A 17,131-nucleotide genomic window follows, 5' to 3' on the forward strand; every position below is an offset into this window, starting at 1 on the left:
TCTTCGAAGACCGTGTCCGTTCCACCAATTCAAAATAGTAATAATCAAATGGAGCGGCTGCGAAGCCGTAAATCGGCATCCGCTAGCACCCTTCCGAGTTCCGAGTGTGGCGAACCTCATCAGTGGGCTCATCCATGCGTGCTTTCGCCCGGCGGAACCCGGCACCCCCGCCGCAGGTGGTCGGTAACGGTGGCGCTCTCATCCTCCCCCCCCCCCCCTTTCAACAACCACTCCCCGTCCCCCGGCCGCCGAGCCAAGTGAGTTGCACGCTTGAATGAGCTACAATGGCGCCTGTGCGTCTCAGATCCGAGTTCGCTATACGCCGACTACCTACATATGAGCTGAAAAGTATGCGGACGCCTTCCATTTTCCCTGTCACTGAGCAGGTTGGTCGGTGCTCATCGCGATTTCTAATTGGCCTCTTTCTTTGCGAACCATGCGGAACTTTGCTGACCGTGGCTCATGATGCTGCAGTTGTCTTGACCAACAGCTCACACACAAGACAGCGTTCATGTAGCGAATCGGCCTATGTGTAGTCACATCTGTAGTACTTCTGCAGGTGAGCCAAGTGCCAGCTCTTCTCTCGGAGGAATTGCGAAATAAATTTTTAAAAATCGGTACCGCAGTAGTCTCACTATGCATTTCGACAAACTCCTTAGAACGCTTAGCACTTTATTTTAACGAACCCTCCCTCTGCATTCTTTCCCGGGGTTTGGAACGTAGCTACTAACCCCCTCTGCTTACACTGAAATTAATAAAGCCCACGTAGCGTCCTTCTCTTCTTGTAACCCTAGAAACGATGCGAATGCTTATATACCAATCGAGCCTATCCCGGAGCTTTCATTTTGCCAGTGCTGTTTCGGAGCTAAAACTTTCCCGTCGCTTTCGCCCTTTCGCAATCGTCAAATGTACTCCCACGAAACGCCTACCACCCTTCCAAGAAAAAAAAAAGCAGTGTGCTAATCACAAACAAACACTAACACCACGATGTGAGGAACCAGCCGCTACTTCAATGACGAGTGAAACGAATAAACGACGGGGCCTTTACAATAAGGGGACGCTTACCCGAGCTCATGGGAACAGGATCTTTGCCCGCACTTTCAAACCACCCCTCCCCTACCCCCCTTCGCCGTCAAAAACCGACCATAGGCGTCCCTCTTCGCACAACTCCCCACCCACCCTCCTCTCTCCTTAAAAATATCCCCCACTCAAACGGCGTTGCCGTCGAAACCACCAGGGGTCGTGCCACTCAAACGGCGCCACTCTAGCCACCAGGGGGTGGTCGCGGCGCTATGTCGCCGCCATCAGACTCTACTCTGCAACGAGTCAGGTGTTGGCGCACTACTCAGGAGTTAAGTGCATCCCGTTTATATATGTGCGCGAACTTCACATTTCTCTATGTATATTTTTTTTCCGCTTTCGAATCGGGCACTTGTGGCCCCGACTGCCATGTACGTGACTAATACACGTGCTGGGAGAACGAAGCACCGACTTAGAGAATAAAAAAAAAAAGAACCGGTGCTCTCTTTAGTGGAAGCTTGTCACCTTTTATTTTCTTAATTGTCTTTCCCAGCCTCTTCGAGTGCCGGCATTGTGTGTCTCTGAGGGAGCCCGCGGTACTGTAGAAGCCGCGCCATTCGCGATTTCTTCACTTACCCTTTACTTTTCCATTTGCCGCACTCCGCTTTCATTAGGACGCTGCTATTGTGACGGTCGGTTCCTGTCTGCTGCGCCCGCTCTTTTTGTGGAAACGGGAGGAACACATGTGTACAGTGTATGTTCCGTATGTCGGTACTTTTATGTGTCATGCACAACCACTCGCTTCTTGCTAAGTCCACTGAGGGACACCGAACAGCACTTGGTCTTCCTTCCTCCGTTTGAAAGAAGGTCGGGGCAGGTCAACCTCAAACAGGTCTTTGTGGGATGAGCCACCCCCCACCCCCCCTCCTCCGAAAAAATAACGATAAGTGCGGCTAGTGCAAAGAAAAGGGTTAGGCTAAGGGGGACTGACTGACTGACTGACCGGTTTTCTGAACGGGGTGTTGTTACTCGCGCTTTCTGTTCGAACCGCAATGGGACGCGTGTACATTTGAGTGAGTCTGGAATTGTTGACGGAAGCGGCAAGTCGCGGGCCCCTTTTCAACAGCTCTTCCCCATCCCTGAAAACACGTGGTGACGCTGCGTTAAACCCTTCCGTCTACGCGTTGTCAGTCCCCAGCCAAACAGTATGTATTTTTTTCGGCAGTTCATCCATTTTGCCGTCCGTGTTTCACGCATCACTTACGTGGGTTTACTTAGTAGGGACAATTGGGGAACAACGGTTTCTGCATTGAGGCGTGTCATTTTTTTCCCCCACCTGTTGACACGGAGGTGTGTTTGTAAGGAGTGCATTTGTTTAGCGTTTTCGTCTCTCTCAGGAGTTGTATGTGCGTCCACACATTTTCGTTTTAGCTTCCAATTAAACTACGCAGAGTACAAATGCGTTCAGCTTCCCGTGAGATCTCGTATGCAATGTCTGAGTCCCTAAAGAAAAGCCTCGTTGTAAGAAAAAAAAAACTTGTTGGGTGGCATTCTGTGTACAGCTACGTCATTCTTCTCTTTGGTCTAAAGTGCAACGATCACAACGCTTTTAGTAAGCAGTACGTCGCGTTTCACGCCACCTTTTTTGAAGAGCCGTACCAGGAACCGCTCTATATTTATTGAAATCTAAAGTGCTTACACATACCTGTAGGTGTTTTAAACGCAGCGAAAGAAAAGCTGCTAACGCTTCCAACAGCGAGCCTTGATTCAGATGCCGAGGCGGTTACGCGTGAAGTGTGTTTGCATGCTGTTCTATTATATCGCGCACACTGGTCGCTTTGTCATAAAAAACGCCACGTACAGAGAGCAATTGAGAATGCATGAGAGATGCTCAAGTTGGTAGGAAGTCGTGGAACAAATCATGCATTTCTGACAGTTTTTCAACGTTTGTATGCGTTTTCTTTTCTACTTGGGTCGGTGGCAGGTACATATTAGGATGTTATCGCTATGTTATGCAGAGACATCGAATCTCAACGATGGCGGTTGTATTCTCACCATGGCGCAGCGCAAGACACTCGTACGTTTAGATTGAGAAGCGATAAAGAACAACCCGTGCTAAAAATTGTATTCGACAAATCCAAACGCTCGTTATTTCTTGACAGCTTGTGCAGTTTTGGTCGCCATGTCCATCCTTAAAACGGTCTTCTTCCCGCATTTTTTCTGAGGTTCTTAGATCTTCATGTATGCAGATAACAATATTAATCCTTATTTCAGACAAGCGAAGACCCTTTCTAGAGCACGAAATATGGAAGAAAAGAAGACGGTGACAGAACAGAGCACACTGTCCGATTTATCGCCTCGGGCCTTCCTTCCTCGTTTTTGCGCACTATAGAATCGATTTTCGCTTGTCTGAAGTAAGGATTTACCAACTAGCGCAAGCAGGCACACTTTCGCGATGTTAAGCCCATGTGCTCTTACTAATGTTGAATTCCAATGGTAGATCGCGAGCGCTCGGCCGGATCACGAACGGAGCGCGTCGCTCCTACTGAGATCGCTCTCATCTGCTCACACCATGTCTGCGAAGGGAATGCATGCGCTCCCGCGGGGGCACTTAGTACAGGAAAATCAAGTGAGAGGGCGCTAGAATAGAGAGAGGTACAAGCACTCGGAAGCGCCACCCACCACCCCATTTCACTGTCCGTGTCAGAAGAATCATCACTCGACTTGGAAATTGTACTGTCTGAGTCGGAGCTGTCTAGGAGCGCGAACAAAATCGCACGGCGCGAAGTGGCGTCCCCGTTTCCCATGTCGTCCATAGCTGCCCGCGACCGGAAACAGGCGACCGTGACAGGAAGCAGAGGCGGGTGAAGGAAATACGTCACGAGGACTTCCGGTCAAATCTGCCGATTTCGGCGGAGCAAATACTTTTGCTCCACGGAGCAATCCGGGAACAGCGGCTGGTCCCAATCTGCCATTGGAACGCACAGCTCACGCTCCCATTCTGCCATTGCAATAGGATTGCTGCATACAGAGCAGGAAAACTTGATCTGGATTTTCCATTGGAATTCAAGATAAGTCCTTCCTCACGGACTGCTCCTGGAGCTCTCGGGCTCAATACCCCGTCTCTCTATTATTCTCATCTATGCGCCTGTATGACACAGACGAAATAACGATATCTTGCATATGTGTCTTTGGGAAACAAAATACATTGTACGCACAGCCTCCTCCCAATTTTTAGATCCTTTTGTTTCTGTGCACCTCGGACTTTATATGGATCTTGTCTACCCTCATAATCTCTCTTCGTACTTAACTTTCTAAATCTGGGACATTTCTCGTTATCTTTCTTTTAAATTAATACGGTGTGAAATGATATAGCCGTTACCGTCGTAAGGTGAACAAGCCTTCTATTATTTGTTCAGTTCAGCATAGAAATAGCGAGAAAAAATTAGCTATGCGAGTAAATTTTTTACGCTTCTTTCAGACCGTGACAGCTTTTCGAATCGGTCTGCAGCTTAGCCTCGATGCCTGCGGAATTGTAGATCAGTCTCCCCTGATCCAAGATAATTTACTCCAAACGATAAAAATAAATATAATGAACGAAACAAATGTGCCATATCTTCCAGTCACCTCTTACGCTCACTGCTCCCCCAGTGTAAATGTGACGCTTTCGATAAATCTGCAGATCGCCTTTATTCGTTGGATGTTTTAAAACAAGTTATTCTGCTTCCATTAAGTTAGGACACACAAAGAGAACGGGTTAAACGTGCTAAATTGAGTGCCCAATTGTACGATCGACAAATGTCGTTCTCCCTCCACAGACCAGAGAGGACAGGGTCGGAAATATCCTTACATGCGCATCACTGGTACCAGGAATGAAACTCCAGCGTTCGCATTTACTCACCACCATAAGTTGTCTGTTTCGGTTACAGTTTTCTTTTTCTTTTTCAATGTACACACTATATGCTTCATTGACTAAGCCAGGAGAGTGAAGTCTATGGCTGAGTCACGTGCAAGCGTAGTTCCCAAGCACTGGCTTTTCTTGCAGTTGCCAATTTAAACCCCTTGTTGAGCCAATCATAAGGGATGGGCGAATAAAGGGTTGGGAGATTGTGCACGGAGATATTAAAATTTATGCCATGTCCAGCGATACCATTGCTGAATAAAAAAAGGGACTATGCCTTGGTGACTGGTCGCACATGCTATCGCACTGTTTTAGTTTCTTCGACACCTTAAAAAAGCTGATGTAATATTTAGCTTGGTATTTGAGCTTTCGTATTGAAGCATTCTCAATGTGGTATTTTTTAACAGAGCCCTTTGTTATAATACCTTTTGTTGCACTACGGCTGTGGCCCTAAAGAACGAATTACAGAAAAAAGAAAAAAAAAAGAACAGTGCCGCCTTTCACTGATACAGCGATGTTTTGTATTCGTTTTTCTTTCTCAACACAATATAAATTACGGTGTTTTTCGTGCCATAAACACGGTCTAATAGTAAGGCACGCCGTTGTGGGGGACTCCGGTGTAATTTTCACCACCTGGGGTTCTTTTTCGTTTTTGTTGTTTTGTGTATTGTTTCTATTTATACATACATAAGTATTTTTCATTTGGACCCGTTGAAATGCCACCACCGCCGTGGCATTCGAACACACGACCTCGAGCTCAGCAGCGCGATGACAACACAGCGCGTAATTCTTTTCTTTTTTTTCAATAATGCATATGTGCCACTAAGGACAAGCGAATTCCCAATAGATGAAAAATTGCACCGTAAGCCTCTTAATATGAACACCTTGTGCCATGTCGCCTGCATACTGGATTCGTTTAAGCAATCAAGGAGGAGCCCTCCAAAAAAATGGATTCCCACCACTCTTTTTTTGTACAGCGTTGTCGCAAGTTACCTAAAATGGTGCATAGCCGCGTTCCTAGCAGTTACATATGCTGTTGCACAGCGGGGCCAATAATTTTGCAACGTGTGTCCACGGATAACGGAGTGTTCTCACGCGTGACACTTTTCAAAGCGGTGAGCAGGGTCGCTATATCAGACAGTTCGCATAATTCGTATGCAGCAATATTGTTCAAAGTTTAATTCGTGCGTTGGCTAATAGCTCCTTCCAGCTGCCGCGTGTTACGCCTCAAAGCAAGCGTGTTTGGTTGCTTTACGCATTTCCCGCAGAGCGTGGCGAAGTTCGTTGAGCAAACGAATGCGGCGATGCATTAAATGCATTTACAAAGTGGGTGTGGTTATTCTATAGTTCGCTCCCTTCTTTTTCCCCGTTTTTATATTGTGTTAGCGTATAGTGCATACTCGATACTTTGATCTATATATTATATTCCTATTATTTCCTATGTCGAGAGCGTTCTTTCGCAACCATATGCCATGGGTCAATGGTGCAATAATTCTGCAATTGAGGGACCAGGCGGTGAACACACACACACAAACACACACACACACACACACACACACACACACACTCATATATATATATATATATATATATATGCATTGGACCTATTACAAATCCACCATCTCAGTCTTACACTAGAGCGAGCTGATTTGAAAACCTACAAAAGCTAAATAGTCGTAATACTTATCGTGTACTACTGTGCATCGATCTTCTCAAAAGCAGCGCCAAAAATAAGGTAGCGTTAGTCTTGTAAAAAAAAAAGGATATTTGATTTGCGAAACTGAAACATAGCTACATAAGTAACCGTTAAAGATTACGTTGGTGAGTGCTACACGAGCAAAGGAAGCAATAGCAAAGAATTGCGAAAGAATCACGTGGTTGGTGATAGCCCAAGTGTAAATATATATATATATATATATATATACGACCTGCATCACCATGATGTCCACTTTTCTCCCGGCATCCTCGTGTATTGCGTTGGTCATCATTTCGTAAAGTTGGCCTTCTTGAGGAAAGTACTCTCCTGTTACACAGTTCCGTATCACGGTTTCCGCCGAGGGACCGGCGTCACATATTTGAAATCATTCTCGCCACGCCTAGTGCGTGCTCGTACCGGTGCGACAACCAGTGACATTGTCCACGCGTCGCCAAGCTCGAGCCCTACAACTCTCCTAGTCCTTTTTGTCCGCCTCTTTCCACACGTAACAATATACATATACTGCCATGAGAAGCCAACAATGGCAACAAAGACAGCATAGGGGAAATTATCCGCAGTTCCTAATTGAAATAAACAAATGACAAATAAATGATAATGCAAGTACATATTGCATAAACCCATCAGAGCTAAAGGCAAAGACGTCTTAAAAAGAGCCTGTTTATTTGTTTACGTATTTACATTTAGACGAAGTTTGTTTCTGTATATATTGCGCCTCACCACGCACACGTCAGGTTTCACGTCAGACTGGAACGCCCAATGTAGTCGTCGATTCCACGGCGGACACACTCGTTGAAAACGTGCTCTCAAAGTCTGGCAGCTTTCAGCAGCACTTTATATTTCTTCTATGCGCTCACTTTCCATCGCTTCAACGACAGCTCACTTTCGCTGTACTGCAATTTTTCCTACTTCTGAGCGACCTCTCCATGGTCTCTACTCTGTTGGCGATCATCGCGTGCAACCAAGTGCGCCTCCTTCACCTTTGTGGTAATTTAAGAGAATGATGATGTTGCCCTCTCACGTGGCAGCACTGAGGGGGTTTCTCTTCTGAGTTATTTGCGCTTCAGCGAGTGAAAGACAAGTATGGGAACCGGAACACGTGTACGGCAGCAGACAGCAAGCAGATGAACCGGCTCGCCGCTTTCTAACGTATACTCTGCGGGCTTCAGTTGGCTGTCAGACAAGCTTGTCTTGATGGGGATGCGCCCTACGGAGGGCTTATGAAGTCTCCATATCATTTTTCTTTCTATTGATATTCATTCTATATTTGTTTCTACTGCCGGCTATCATATAACTTACCGCGTCTTGCATGTTATTTCCAACGTCTATAAAATGACATCTACCCGCACGCACGCACGCACGCGGATACGCATCTAGATACGCACACACACAAAATAAGATTGAGCTGTGAAAGAAGGAACATTTAGTTGCTGTTCATTTTCTTTTTTCTTCTTCTCTTTTTTTTCTGGAAGAGGGTCACTTGTTTTTTGTTACTTTTTACAGTGAAATGATTGATCACTCCTAATGGCGTGCCATATCCCTTCCATTTTAGAAGAAATACGGTGCTTTCAGGAGCAAACTTCTTGTTGAGATCGCACTGTATACGCACATCACTATACTCGTGTGTTAGCTTAAGATAAAGTTTAGATTAGGCGGTCAGCAACTCGAACAGGAGAAAATAGACTGGCGTTATTTCCATAAAGTGTAGATTTCAGATTTCTGGTGCCTCAATTTATCATCGCAATCATCATTATTACTTTCGTACGCGTCGTTTACTCCACTGCTGGAAAAAACCCACCCACAAAAGCGTGGCAACGCTCGGAGTGTTGCGACCATGCCAGCGCTTGTCTTGACATGTCTTTACCGGTCTTTATTTCTTGTGCGGATGGACCATCTCGATATTCATTTACTCCTAAACTGAGCTAGGACACCTACGTGTGGTTACAACATGCATCCCACGATTGCCTGGGTTCACCTTATCGCGATGAAATTACGTCGCACGTTGTTCCTTGCTCTAGCTACTAGCTTTCAATCGTCGTCGTTAGCTTGTACTAGTCTAACCGCGGGTTCCCTATTGTGTTCGTATTCGTTGGCACAAAATTCGGTCTCTTCATCTTCACTGGCCAGTTGCTTGCTCCCAAGTTCACGCACTAGGTGACGTCAGCGGTTCAAAGTATTTTTTTCATGGTCCGCCACCATGACCATGAGTGACGTTGGCTAACATTCCTAGGGATATTTTTGTACACGTATACAGAAATCCCCGTGCAACTGCACGGAAGCATTGCCGCCACTATAGCTGAATTGATAAAGTACCATCCGCGTAATACGGAGTACGTGGGTTCGACTGCCACCTATAGCATGATATCTTTTCGCCTACTTACTTTTACCGTACAATTTCCGAATTTTCAAACAAGACGTAACGATTAATTTGCAGTGTGCTTTCTCTAGCTTCAACAAGTGTTTGTTTATATGCTTGTTACTATAAAAAATGCAGCCTCACTAACTACTTCATTCCTCTATGACTTCACTTGAGTTCCAGTTAAAAGAATATAGTCTCACTTTGTGTCGCTATTAACTATTTTGCTTTACTTCGATCGCCTAAGCTCTGTAGTGTTCGGTTTTGAGTTTGCGGCAACCTATAAGTAACTATTAACATTATACACTATTTATGAACTTTCTCCTCATTGACTCGCACAGTCCGGTAACAAGGAGCGCTTGACAAATGAGTGCCAAGCTTATTCTCATCGGCAATCACATTTCATAATTAGTGGCCGCCTACAGCTATATTTGGTCTAGGTAAATGAACACTGCGTGCGCCAGCTCACTATCAACATTGACCTTTGGGAATCAAATAAACTGTTAGCGTCCCACTGGCTATCGCTATTGGCAAATTTGCGAGCGTTAACCAAAAAGAGAGGGCTCTTTAGTGCAGCACCCAATGTCGATTTAAGCTGTTCTTTACGTCTAACGATGCCCGAAAGTTAAGACAAGAGAGTGCTTGTCACTGTAGGTTATAGATGAAGGTACCGTTGCAGAAGTGGTCCTTTTGTCACTGTGCTTACACTGTTCATATTTGTAAATTAACTGTCCATGTAAATATGTGTACTCGGTTTCAAACACAAGAACCTCAAAAGTTGCAGCGTTAAGAAACTGCATTTCTTAAGAGTCTCCTCTATTTCTTCTGCTTCGCTACTTAACGACGTCGAACGACATCGTGGCAAAATTGCGCTCGAGATTTGCCGATTTATCGTATTATTTTCATCTCAATTTTCATAAAGAAGATTCCACTTTATTATTTTTTTCCCAGCGCGTCACGCAGAGGGACAAGTCAAGCTTCAATACACGCCTTGGTCTCTGGCCAGCGGAAGTCCATCGCGTGACGCCTACACCGGGTCATCTCTCGAAGCGCCATCTGTCGCAAGGAAGAAGATTAGCGCCGACACGCCAGCGCGCGGAGCCATTTCGAACGCTCCACAAAGAACGGCCCAATCACAATGCGTTCATTCTGCATATACCACGCGCAACACGCGCACGTATACGTGTATATGGTGCAAGCGACGAAAGACCAATGCATCGAAATAAAGAAGTGAAGAAACAGGACGCGGCCGATGCGACGACGCACCTGAGCGTTTTCGCGCTTAAAGCGACACCTTCGCCTACGAAAGTGAGCATCCTGCACAGCTGTCGCGATCACAACATCGCTTCCCTCCTCGCCCCATCCCCACCCCCCACCGCCCACCCAGGCCCACCCACGCAAATGTTTCACGCAAGGCACTAATGGAGTTGCCGCCTTTCGCATGATTACGAAGCGTATAGAGCTTTCCGTATAGGCGACTACCATGACACTGCACGGCGCACGCGAACAGCGATCGTTGAACAATTTTTTACGAACCCCGCTGTATACCGTGAAAGCACTCTTGCGCCAACGGAGGTGGCAGAGTGGGTTCTTTGTCGCCTAAAGCGATCGTCGTCTGCCGCTTTTCACGCGCACTGGCGACACGATGGCGCTCTTGTCTCGTATGCATGCGGCGAATTACCTCTGCTTCGATTTCCTTATGATTTCTTTTTTCACGCGGATTCATTGCATGTGATGATGCACGCGTTGCGGACGATGTTGTCCGGTCACCGCACGATCCAACCATTGATAGTGCAGGTGCGGGGAATGATTCTTCGTTACATATTCGAGGCGAGTTGCTCTCGTGCTTCACGAAGAGCGCATTTTTTTTTTTTTTCGTCGAGCGCATAATGGGGAGTGGCCGTGGAGGGTGGGTTTCTTCTGTATAGGTGTCTGTTTCAACTTCTTTGGATTGTTCTTTCTTTATTACTGATAACTTCGGTTGTTTCACATGATTGCTTTTGTTTCTTTACTGCCTTTGGTTTCTTTCGTTCGTTTGTTCTATCTTATCTTCGTTATATATATATATACTACATTGCTTCAGCATCCCGTTTGCAAGAGGTTCCCAAGAATCAAGACGTCATGGCGAATTTGATTAAGTACTCAGGAGAATATCATAACCAGTTGAAAGCAACGAAATGAAAACAGAAGAAAAATGAATACAGAAAAAAGATTAGAGCAACAGCATTAGCGGGCCAATTCTTTAAATAAAGAACAGGGGGGGGGGGGAAATGACATGTTCTGACAACGCCAAACGTTCTCCTCGCACCAGATAATTCTTACAAACTCTTGTGTCATGCCAACATTTTCTAAAAGGCGCGTACGTGCGCGTGTCAAAGTTTTGATTGATGATACACTTTGCATTGATTTTCTTTCTTACTATTTATGATCTGATCACGTACCTCTGTTGTTGTTTCTTGTTCCTCGTACTGCTATTTCCTGTTTCTTAAAACATTTTTTTTTTGTCCACGTTTAGCTTTTCGTTTTCAGCTTTATGACTGCCACGGCTGTTGATAATTTATTTGGCCTCCTCGGAGTTACATTCATCAGATACATCTCTGCCAGCAGTCATAAATGGTAGCAGGCTGAACAGTCTGATTAAAAGCATCTTCTTGTATTACCGAGATCTTGTGGAAATTACCGAAACGACATGATGCGCTTTCGATATTTACTCACCGGTGCACTGTCCAGCGTATCTGAGAGATACCGGAGTCTTCGACCCACAACCTTCGCTCCGTCTCGACAGGGGCTCGCACCGTAGGGCGTCTGCTCGGTTTGTGTCGAGGAGTGGCCCACCCCTCGACACGATGTCACCAAGTCGGGAAGGGGCAAGGGCGTAGGAGTGGCCGACAAGCCTGCGTGCAGAGAGAGATGTTAGTGTGTTAACGGCCTACGCATGTAGCCTATAGTGGTCATGGAACTGCACGTGTGTGCTCGTGGTCGCGGATTCGATCCTTCTTGACCTCATTAACTACTCGCTTATTGCTCATTCGTTTGTGTTTGACCGCAGTGAAATATGTGGACAGCTTGATATAAAGAAATAAATTAGTATTGCCAGAAAATTTTGTTGTATAAACAGTCTCCACTGGTTTCCGCAAAATCTCATTTCTGGCGGACAAACGGCTGGCTAAATGAAACACATCATGCCAAAAGGCTACATTCGTGTTTTCAGCGCATTAACCTCGTACTCCTCGCAAGTTGTGAAGATGTTCTCGCAAATTGAGAGAATGTTGATACAAGTGATCGTTTCACAATGACAATGGACCTTAAGAAGCGGATTAGAACCGCTCAACGAGAGATGAAATAAAAACAAACCATAACAAACTGCTACGGCTGATATTTTAATAGATATTAAGAGACATAAATGAAGTTGGGCGGGTCGCGTAATGCGCAGGACAGGTAACCAGTGGTCTGCTGGAGCAGGAGAATGGGTGGCCAATGTAAGGGAAACGAAGACAGGGATGGGGCAGAGGACCAGGTGGAGGTGCGAAATTTTCACGCATAGATTGGCGGTAACAGGGGTGGAATGGAGTGATTGGCGATTGCAGCTGGTAGAGGCCTCCACACTTCGATGGACGAATACTGGGCTATTAAATACGATGGATTGTCATGTGTATTATGCAGTAAGGGGGGGAATCGTATATGTTGCCAAAATGAATTTGAGAAGTCACAATTGGTAGTGATGGAAAACCTGCACACTTCGTGTTTCCGGCTGGCGTGCAATTGAATTAAGGGTGAGACCTTTACAATGTACGCACCACAATACGAAGCACTGCATCTTAGGTAGCAATTGCCTTCTGTTAAGAAAAAAGTTGTTGAAGACCACTAGTTCTTTACGGAAGTCTATTTTTCACTAATGCGTAAGGTACAGGACCGGTTGAGCATTGTAGTTACAGAATGGCTGCCATAGAAAGGGCAGCGCAGTTTAAAGCAGGAGAAAATTAGGTGAGGTGAGGAAATTAGGAAATTTGCGCGTGCAAGTTCGAATTAGCTAGTGTAAGACAGGGGTAATTCGATATCACAGGGAGAGGCCTTCGTCCTGCAGTAGGAATAAAGCTAGGCTTATGGTGATGATGACTTTTCAGAGTGGGATTATAATGCTCATATAAGCGTGAGAGAGCAAATTGCATAAATAGATCACCAAATTCCAGAAAACTTCAAGCCTCAAAATTCTGAAAGAAAGACCTTTGAAAGATAAGAAACGAAAATTTAAAATTCCCCAACACCTAAGCAAGCAGCTGTCGTCGGCCTTAAAATTCTTGTCACTGACTACATGCGACGCGAGAATGAAAGAATATTAATGCAAATAAAAATTCAGTGGCCGTTATCAGTGAATCCCTCTGGAGTTAAACATCAAGTTCTCTCGACGTCTGTGGGGAAAAAAGTTCTGACTGCGCATACCCAACGCTGCTATCCTGCGGTTGCTTGCACACAGGCTCGAGGCCATCGCAAGAAACGTTTTCCAATTCCCTATTCATAAGCCTGAAAGCAATCCACGAGCCAGCCAGCGTCTCAACACGCGAAAGCTTTAGAGACAGTGCAGTCACGCCAGTTGCAGGGATTTCGGAGATGAGTACAAGCCACGTTGTCGGAGAGACGCATGCAATTATACGCGCATCAACGAAGAGCATGTTCCACACAGGAGGCAATGCATATTTCATACTCGCTTCTTGCAGTCTTGCTGCCAGCGGTGGCCATACATTCTAGTCGACACAGCTTTGAGCGTCTGTCACTCACAAAACTGAATTAGCGACGCGGACGACGCATTCATACACTGGCGCGTGCTCAAAAAGAATCGAAACGGAGCCACAAACAAGTTTTCGTCCCTTGGTCCTATTATTTATTAACAACGCAACCGCTCACCGCGTTGTGAGCACGTGTACACGTGGACGACACGCGATTGCATATCACGCTGGTTCTTTAGCAGGCGCCGTGGCCAGGTGTTCAATTATAAGGAAACCGCATGCATGAGTCGCTGTCACGGTATATCAATCTCACGGTCTGTTTGTCACCGAATTAAAACCACGACAAGAGTGTTTTGACAAGGCAGGGGAAGTGGCTCTTGCATGATTGATGGCGGCGAGAGACGTATCTCGCGCCTGAAGCTTAGCGCGTGCCTCTCGTGGGGTTAAACAGCAAGCTGGAAGAAAAAAATGTATAAATCTGCGGTGTATCTTCGGAGTTACGCGAATAATAAAGTGCAGCGTCATCATCATCATCGTCGTCTTATTCATCGTGAGCATATCTTTAGGTGCACTGCAGGACGAAGTCCCCTCCCAGTGATCTGCGATCACCCCTGTCTTGCACTAACTGATTCCAACTTGCGCCTACAAATTTCCCAATTTCATTACCTCACCGAAATTTCTGCTGCCCTCGAGTGTTGCTTCCCTTCCTTCAGCAACCATTCTGTAACTCTAATGGTCCACCGGTTATCTACCTTACGCATTGCATAGCATGCCCAGCTCTATATTTTTCTCCTACTGTCCACTAGAATATGGGATATCTTCGTTTGCTCACTCATTCACACAGCTCTCTTACTGTGTCAACGTTACGCCTAATATTTTTCGTTCCATAGCTCTTTGCGGGGTACTTAATTTGTTCTCGAGCTTCGTTATAAACCTCCAAGTTTCTGCCCATATGTTAGCACCCCTAGAATGCAATCATTGTACGCTTTTCTTTTCAACAACAGCGGCAAGCTCCCAGTCATTATTTGGTAATGCCTGCCGTAAGCACTCAAGCCCAATTTTATTCTTATGAAACTTTTTTTCATAATCAGGGTCCCCTGTGAGTAATTGACCGCAACGCAGTGGATGTTTATTCGACAAGGCGATTTACTCAATAACATTCTGCATCATTACCGCAATTTATCAGAGCTATGCCGACCGAATTAATGCAAAGCCGAAGAGGTGCTTGCTTGAAAAGTTTCTTGTTTGATTCGTATTTTCTCCCAACCCTGTTACAAGGAACATGCTAACTTTATTATTTAATACAGAGCACTATAACTGTCCCGTGGCGCGTGATCATGTCAAGGGGCTGTTACCCATGTAACTTCCAGCACGGTTTTTTTATTTCTTTTTTTTTTGTAGTTATATTTCTAGGTCGCGTAACACCGTCCCATTCGGTTTGGAAGTGACATGACAGTTTCATCATTTGAGGATTCAGTAAAAATCACTTCTTCATTTCGTGAATGGCAGTTCAAGGCGTACGAGGCGGCGTATGAAATGCAATCCCGTATAAGCAGTAGATCTCCATTACTACAACGACCACTACTACTACTATTGCTACTACTATAGTCGTAATAATAATATTGTTAATTGCGATGGTGGTGGTTTTGATCACAAGGTCAGAAGACGAAGGAGAAATGTCTAGGGTAAATGACCTCGTTTATAGCTTTTAATTTCGAGCAAGGGCTTTTAATAAATAATCGTTGGGATTCGCATTGCCACAGATAGCATCGTATGCTGAAACTCATAACCCAATTATTTCTGCTCAGGCCTACGTTGTCTACGTAATTTATGGCCTTCACATCTAATGCCACCATATAACATGCTAACTAAGCGCCCTTCTAACACCATGCCTAAACGAACACGAAAGGTAGTGGTACCTGTTGTGCTACACACCTCGATGATATATCTTCTAATTTTGTGACGAAAGTATGACTAAAATTTGCTAACATTATGACTGAACAACAGATCTTTTTTATAATCTGACATTGTTTCAATATTGTCTATATTGGACACCATACCAAAATTTTAAGGAAATGTTCTTTTTCTTCACGGTGCACAATACAGCCTCGAAGCAAAGCACGCGGTAGCTAGCACCAAATGCGGTAACAAGACTCTGCAATAATATTTAGAAATTATCCCAGTGCGGACGCTCGTATGCTAACCGAAACTAAAGAAATATATATACTTTGTTGTTTAATATTGCTGTGTTATCTGGCCACCTTAAATATTGGATTCAAGGGTAGCCGCAATATATAGGCGAATGAGCTTTCGCAGCGACATTACGTTGCGAATGGCATTACGGTCAATGTCGTGAGGTGTTACGCATGAGCATGTCATCGATATAGCAACAGTTAAAAGTCGACGCATTAAACGCACTATATCATTCCTCGCGCACTTGCTGCAGGGATAAGATAGTTGGAGTCTCACCTTGGTGGAGACGGTCCAAAATGAGGATATCATCCATGGCGAGTCGTAAAGGTGCGGCGAAGAGCAATTTCCCGCCGGAATGCGAGCCACAAACGCCGGGGGTCCTCACCTGACTCGCGTCATAGGCACACGGCACGAGCGAACGCACCATGCCTTCGTTAGACCGCTCCTTGTAGCCGAGCGACGGTAGCCAACACTCGCCGACGCAGTGCGCAGTCGATATATCGAGGACCGCCGAGCGCGAGCCGAACAGCACCCGAGGAGCGCCACATGCGTTTTGAGCGCCCGCCATGAGTTTTCTCACGCGAGGGGAATTCTCGGGCCGCCTCCCGAGAGGGTAAAAAGAGGGTGGAGAGAGAGATAGGAAACATAGTGGGGAAAGGGCGCGAGTCCCGTATTTTCGCTCTCTGAAAGGTGGTGGCGCCACAGTCGAGAAGGGAGCAGCGCGTCCGTATAGGGTTGGCGGGGAGCGTTGCGAACGGAATTGGGGAGCTCAGAGGCGCGGATTCTTTCCTGCTTCTGCGTGCTCATTACGTACCGCGCGTAGAGTTTTCCTCAGAAATCACTTGAGGAGAATTGTGGTGCTAGCAGCACCTTCGAGAACTGCGAGCGTGGCGGTTCGGCCAAAATAGCAATAGTGAAGAATTCTGGCCTAAACTTCTTCCCTCTGTCTTCAAAGGGCCTTTGCATATTTGGTGACTTTGGAAATTGATTACATTCAACAAAATGCAGAGTTGTAAATACAACAACCTGCAATAATTATGCGCGTGCGCAGAAATTTATTGCGTTGCTGTGTACACAAAGCCATGATTGATCGCCAATTTGCCGGACATTAAGAACATTAAGCTGTGCAATGACAAAACACAAATACAGGTGAAACAATTAACCTTTGACAAAGCTGGCAACTTACTAAATTCTATATACATCCATTTTCGCGAAGTATGTTA

The 17,131-nt window shown here is 45.6% G+C and overlaps 1 protein-coding gene across 1 annotated transcript in view; it reads right to left on the bottom strand.

The window, feature by feature from the left end:
• Nucleotides 1–16,221, bottom strand: part of LOC142588895 (uncharacterized) — a 28,172-nt gene extending 11,951 nt beyond the window's left edge. The window contains exons 1-2 of the mRNA XM_075700708.1: nucleotides 16,185–16,221; nucleotides 11,707–11,885 (exon numbers count right to left, since the gene is read on the bottom strand). Of these exons, the coding sequence (XP_075556823.1) occupies nucleotides 11,707–11,885; nucleotides 16,185–16,221 (216 nt within the window). The remainder of the gene's footprint in view (nucleotides 1–11,706; nucleotides 11,886–16,184) is intronic.
• Between the last annotated feature and the right edge of the window lie 910 nt (nucleotides 16,222–17,131).

The sequence above is a fragment of the Dermacentor variabilis genome, chromosome 7, assembly GCF_050947875.1.
Source record: "Dermacentor variabilis isolate Ectoservices chromosome 7, ASM5094787v1, whole genome shotgun sequence".
NCBI lineage: Eukaryota > Metazoa > Arthropoda > Arachnida > Ixodida > Ixodidae > Dermacentor > Dermacentor variabilis.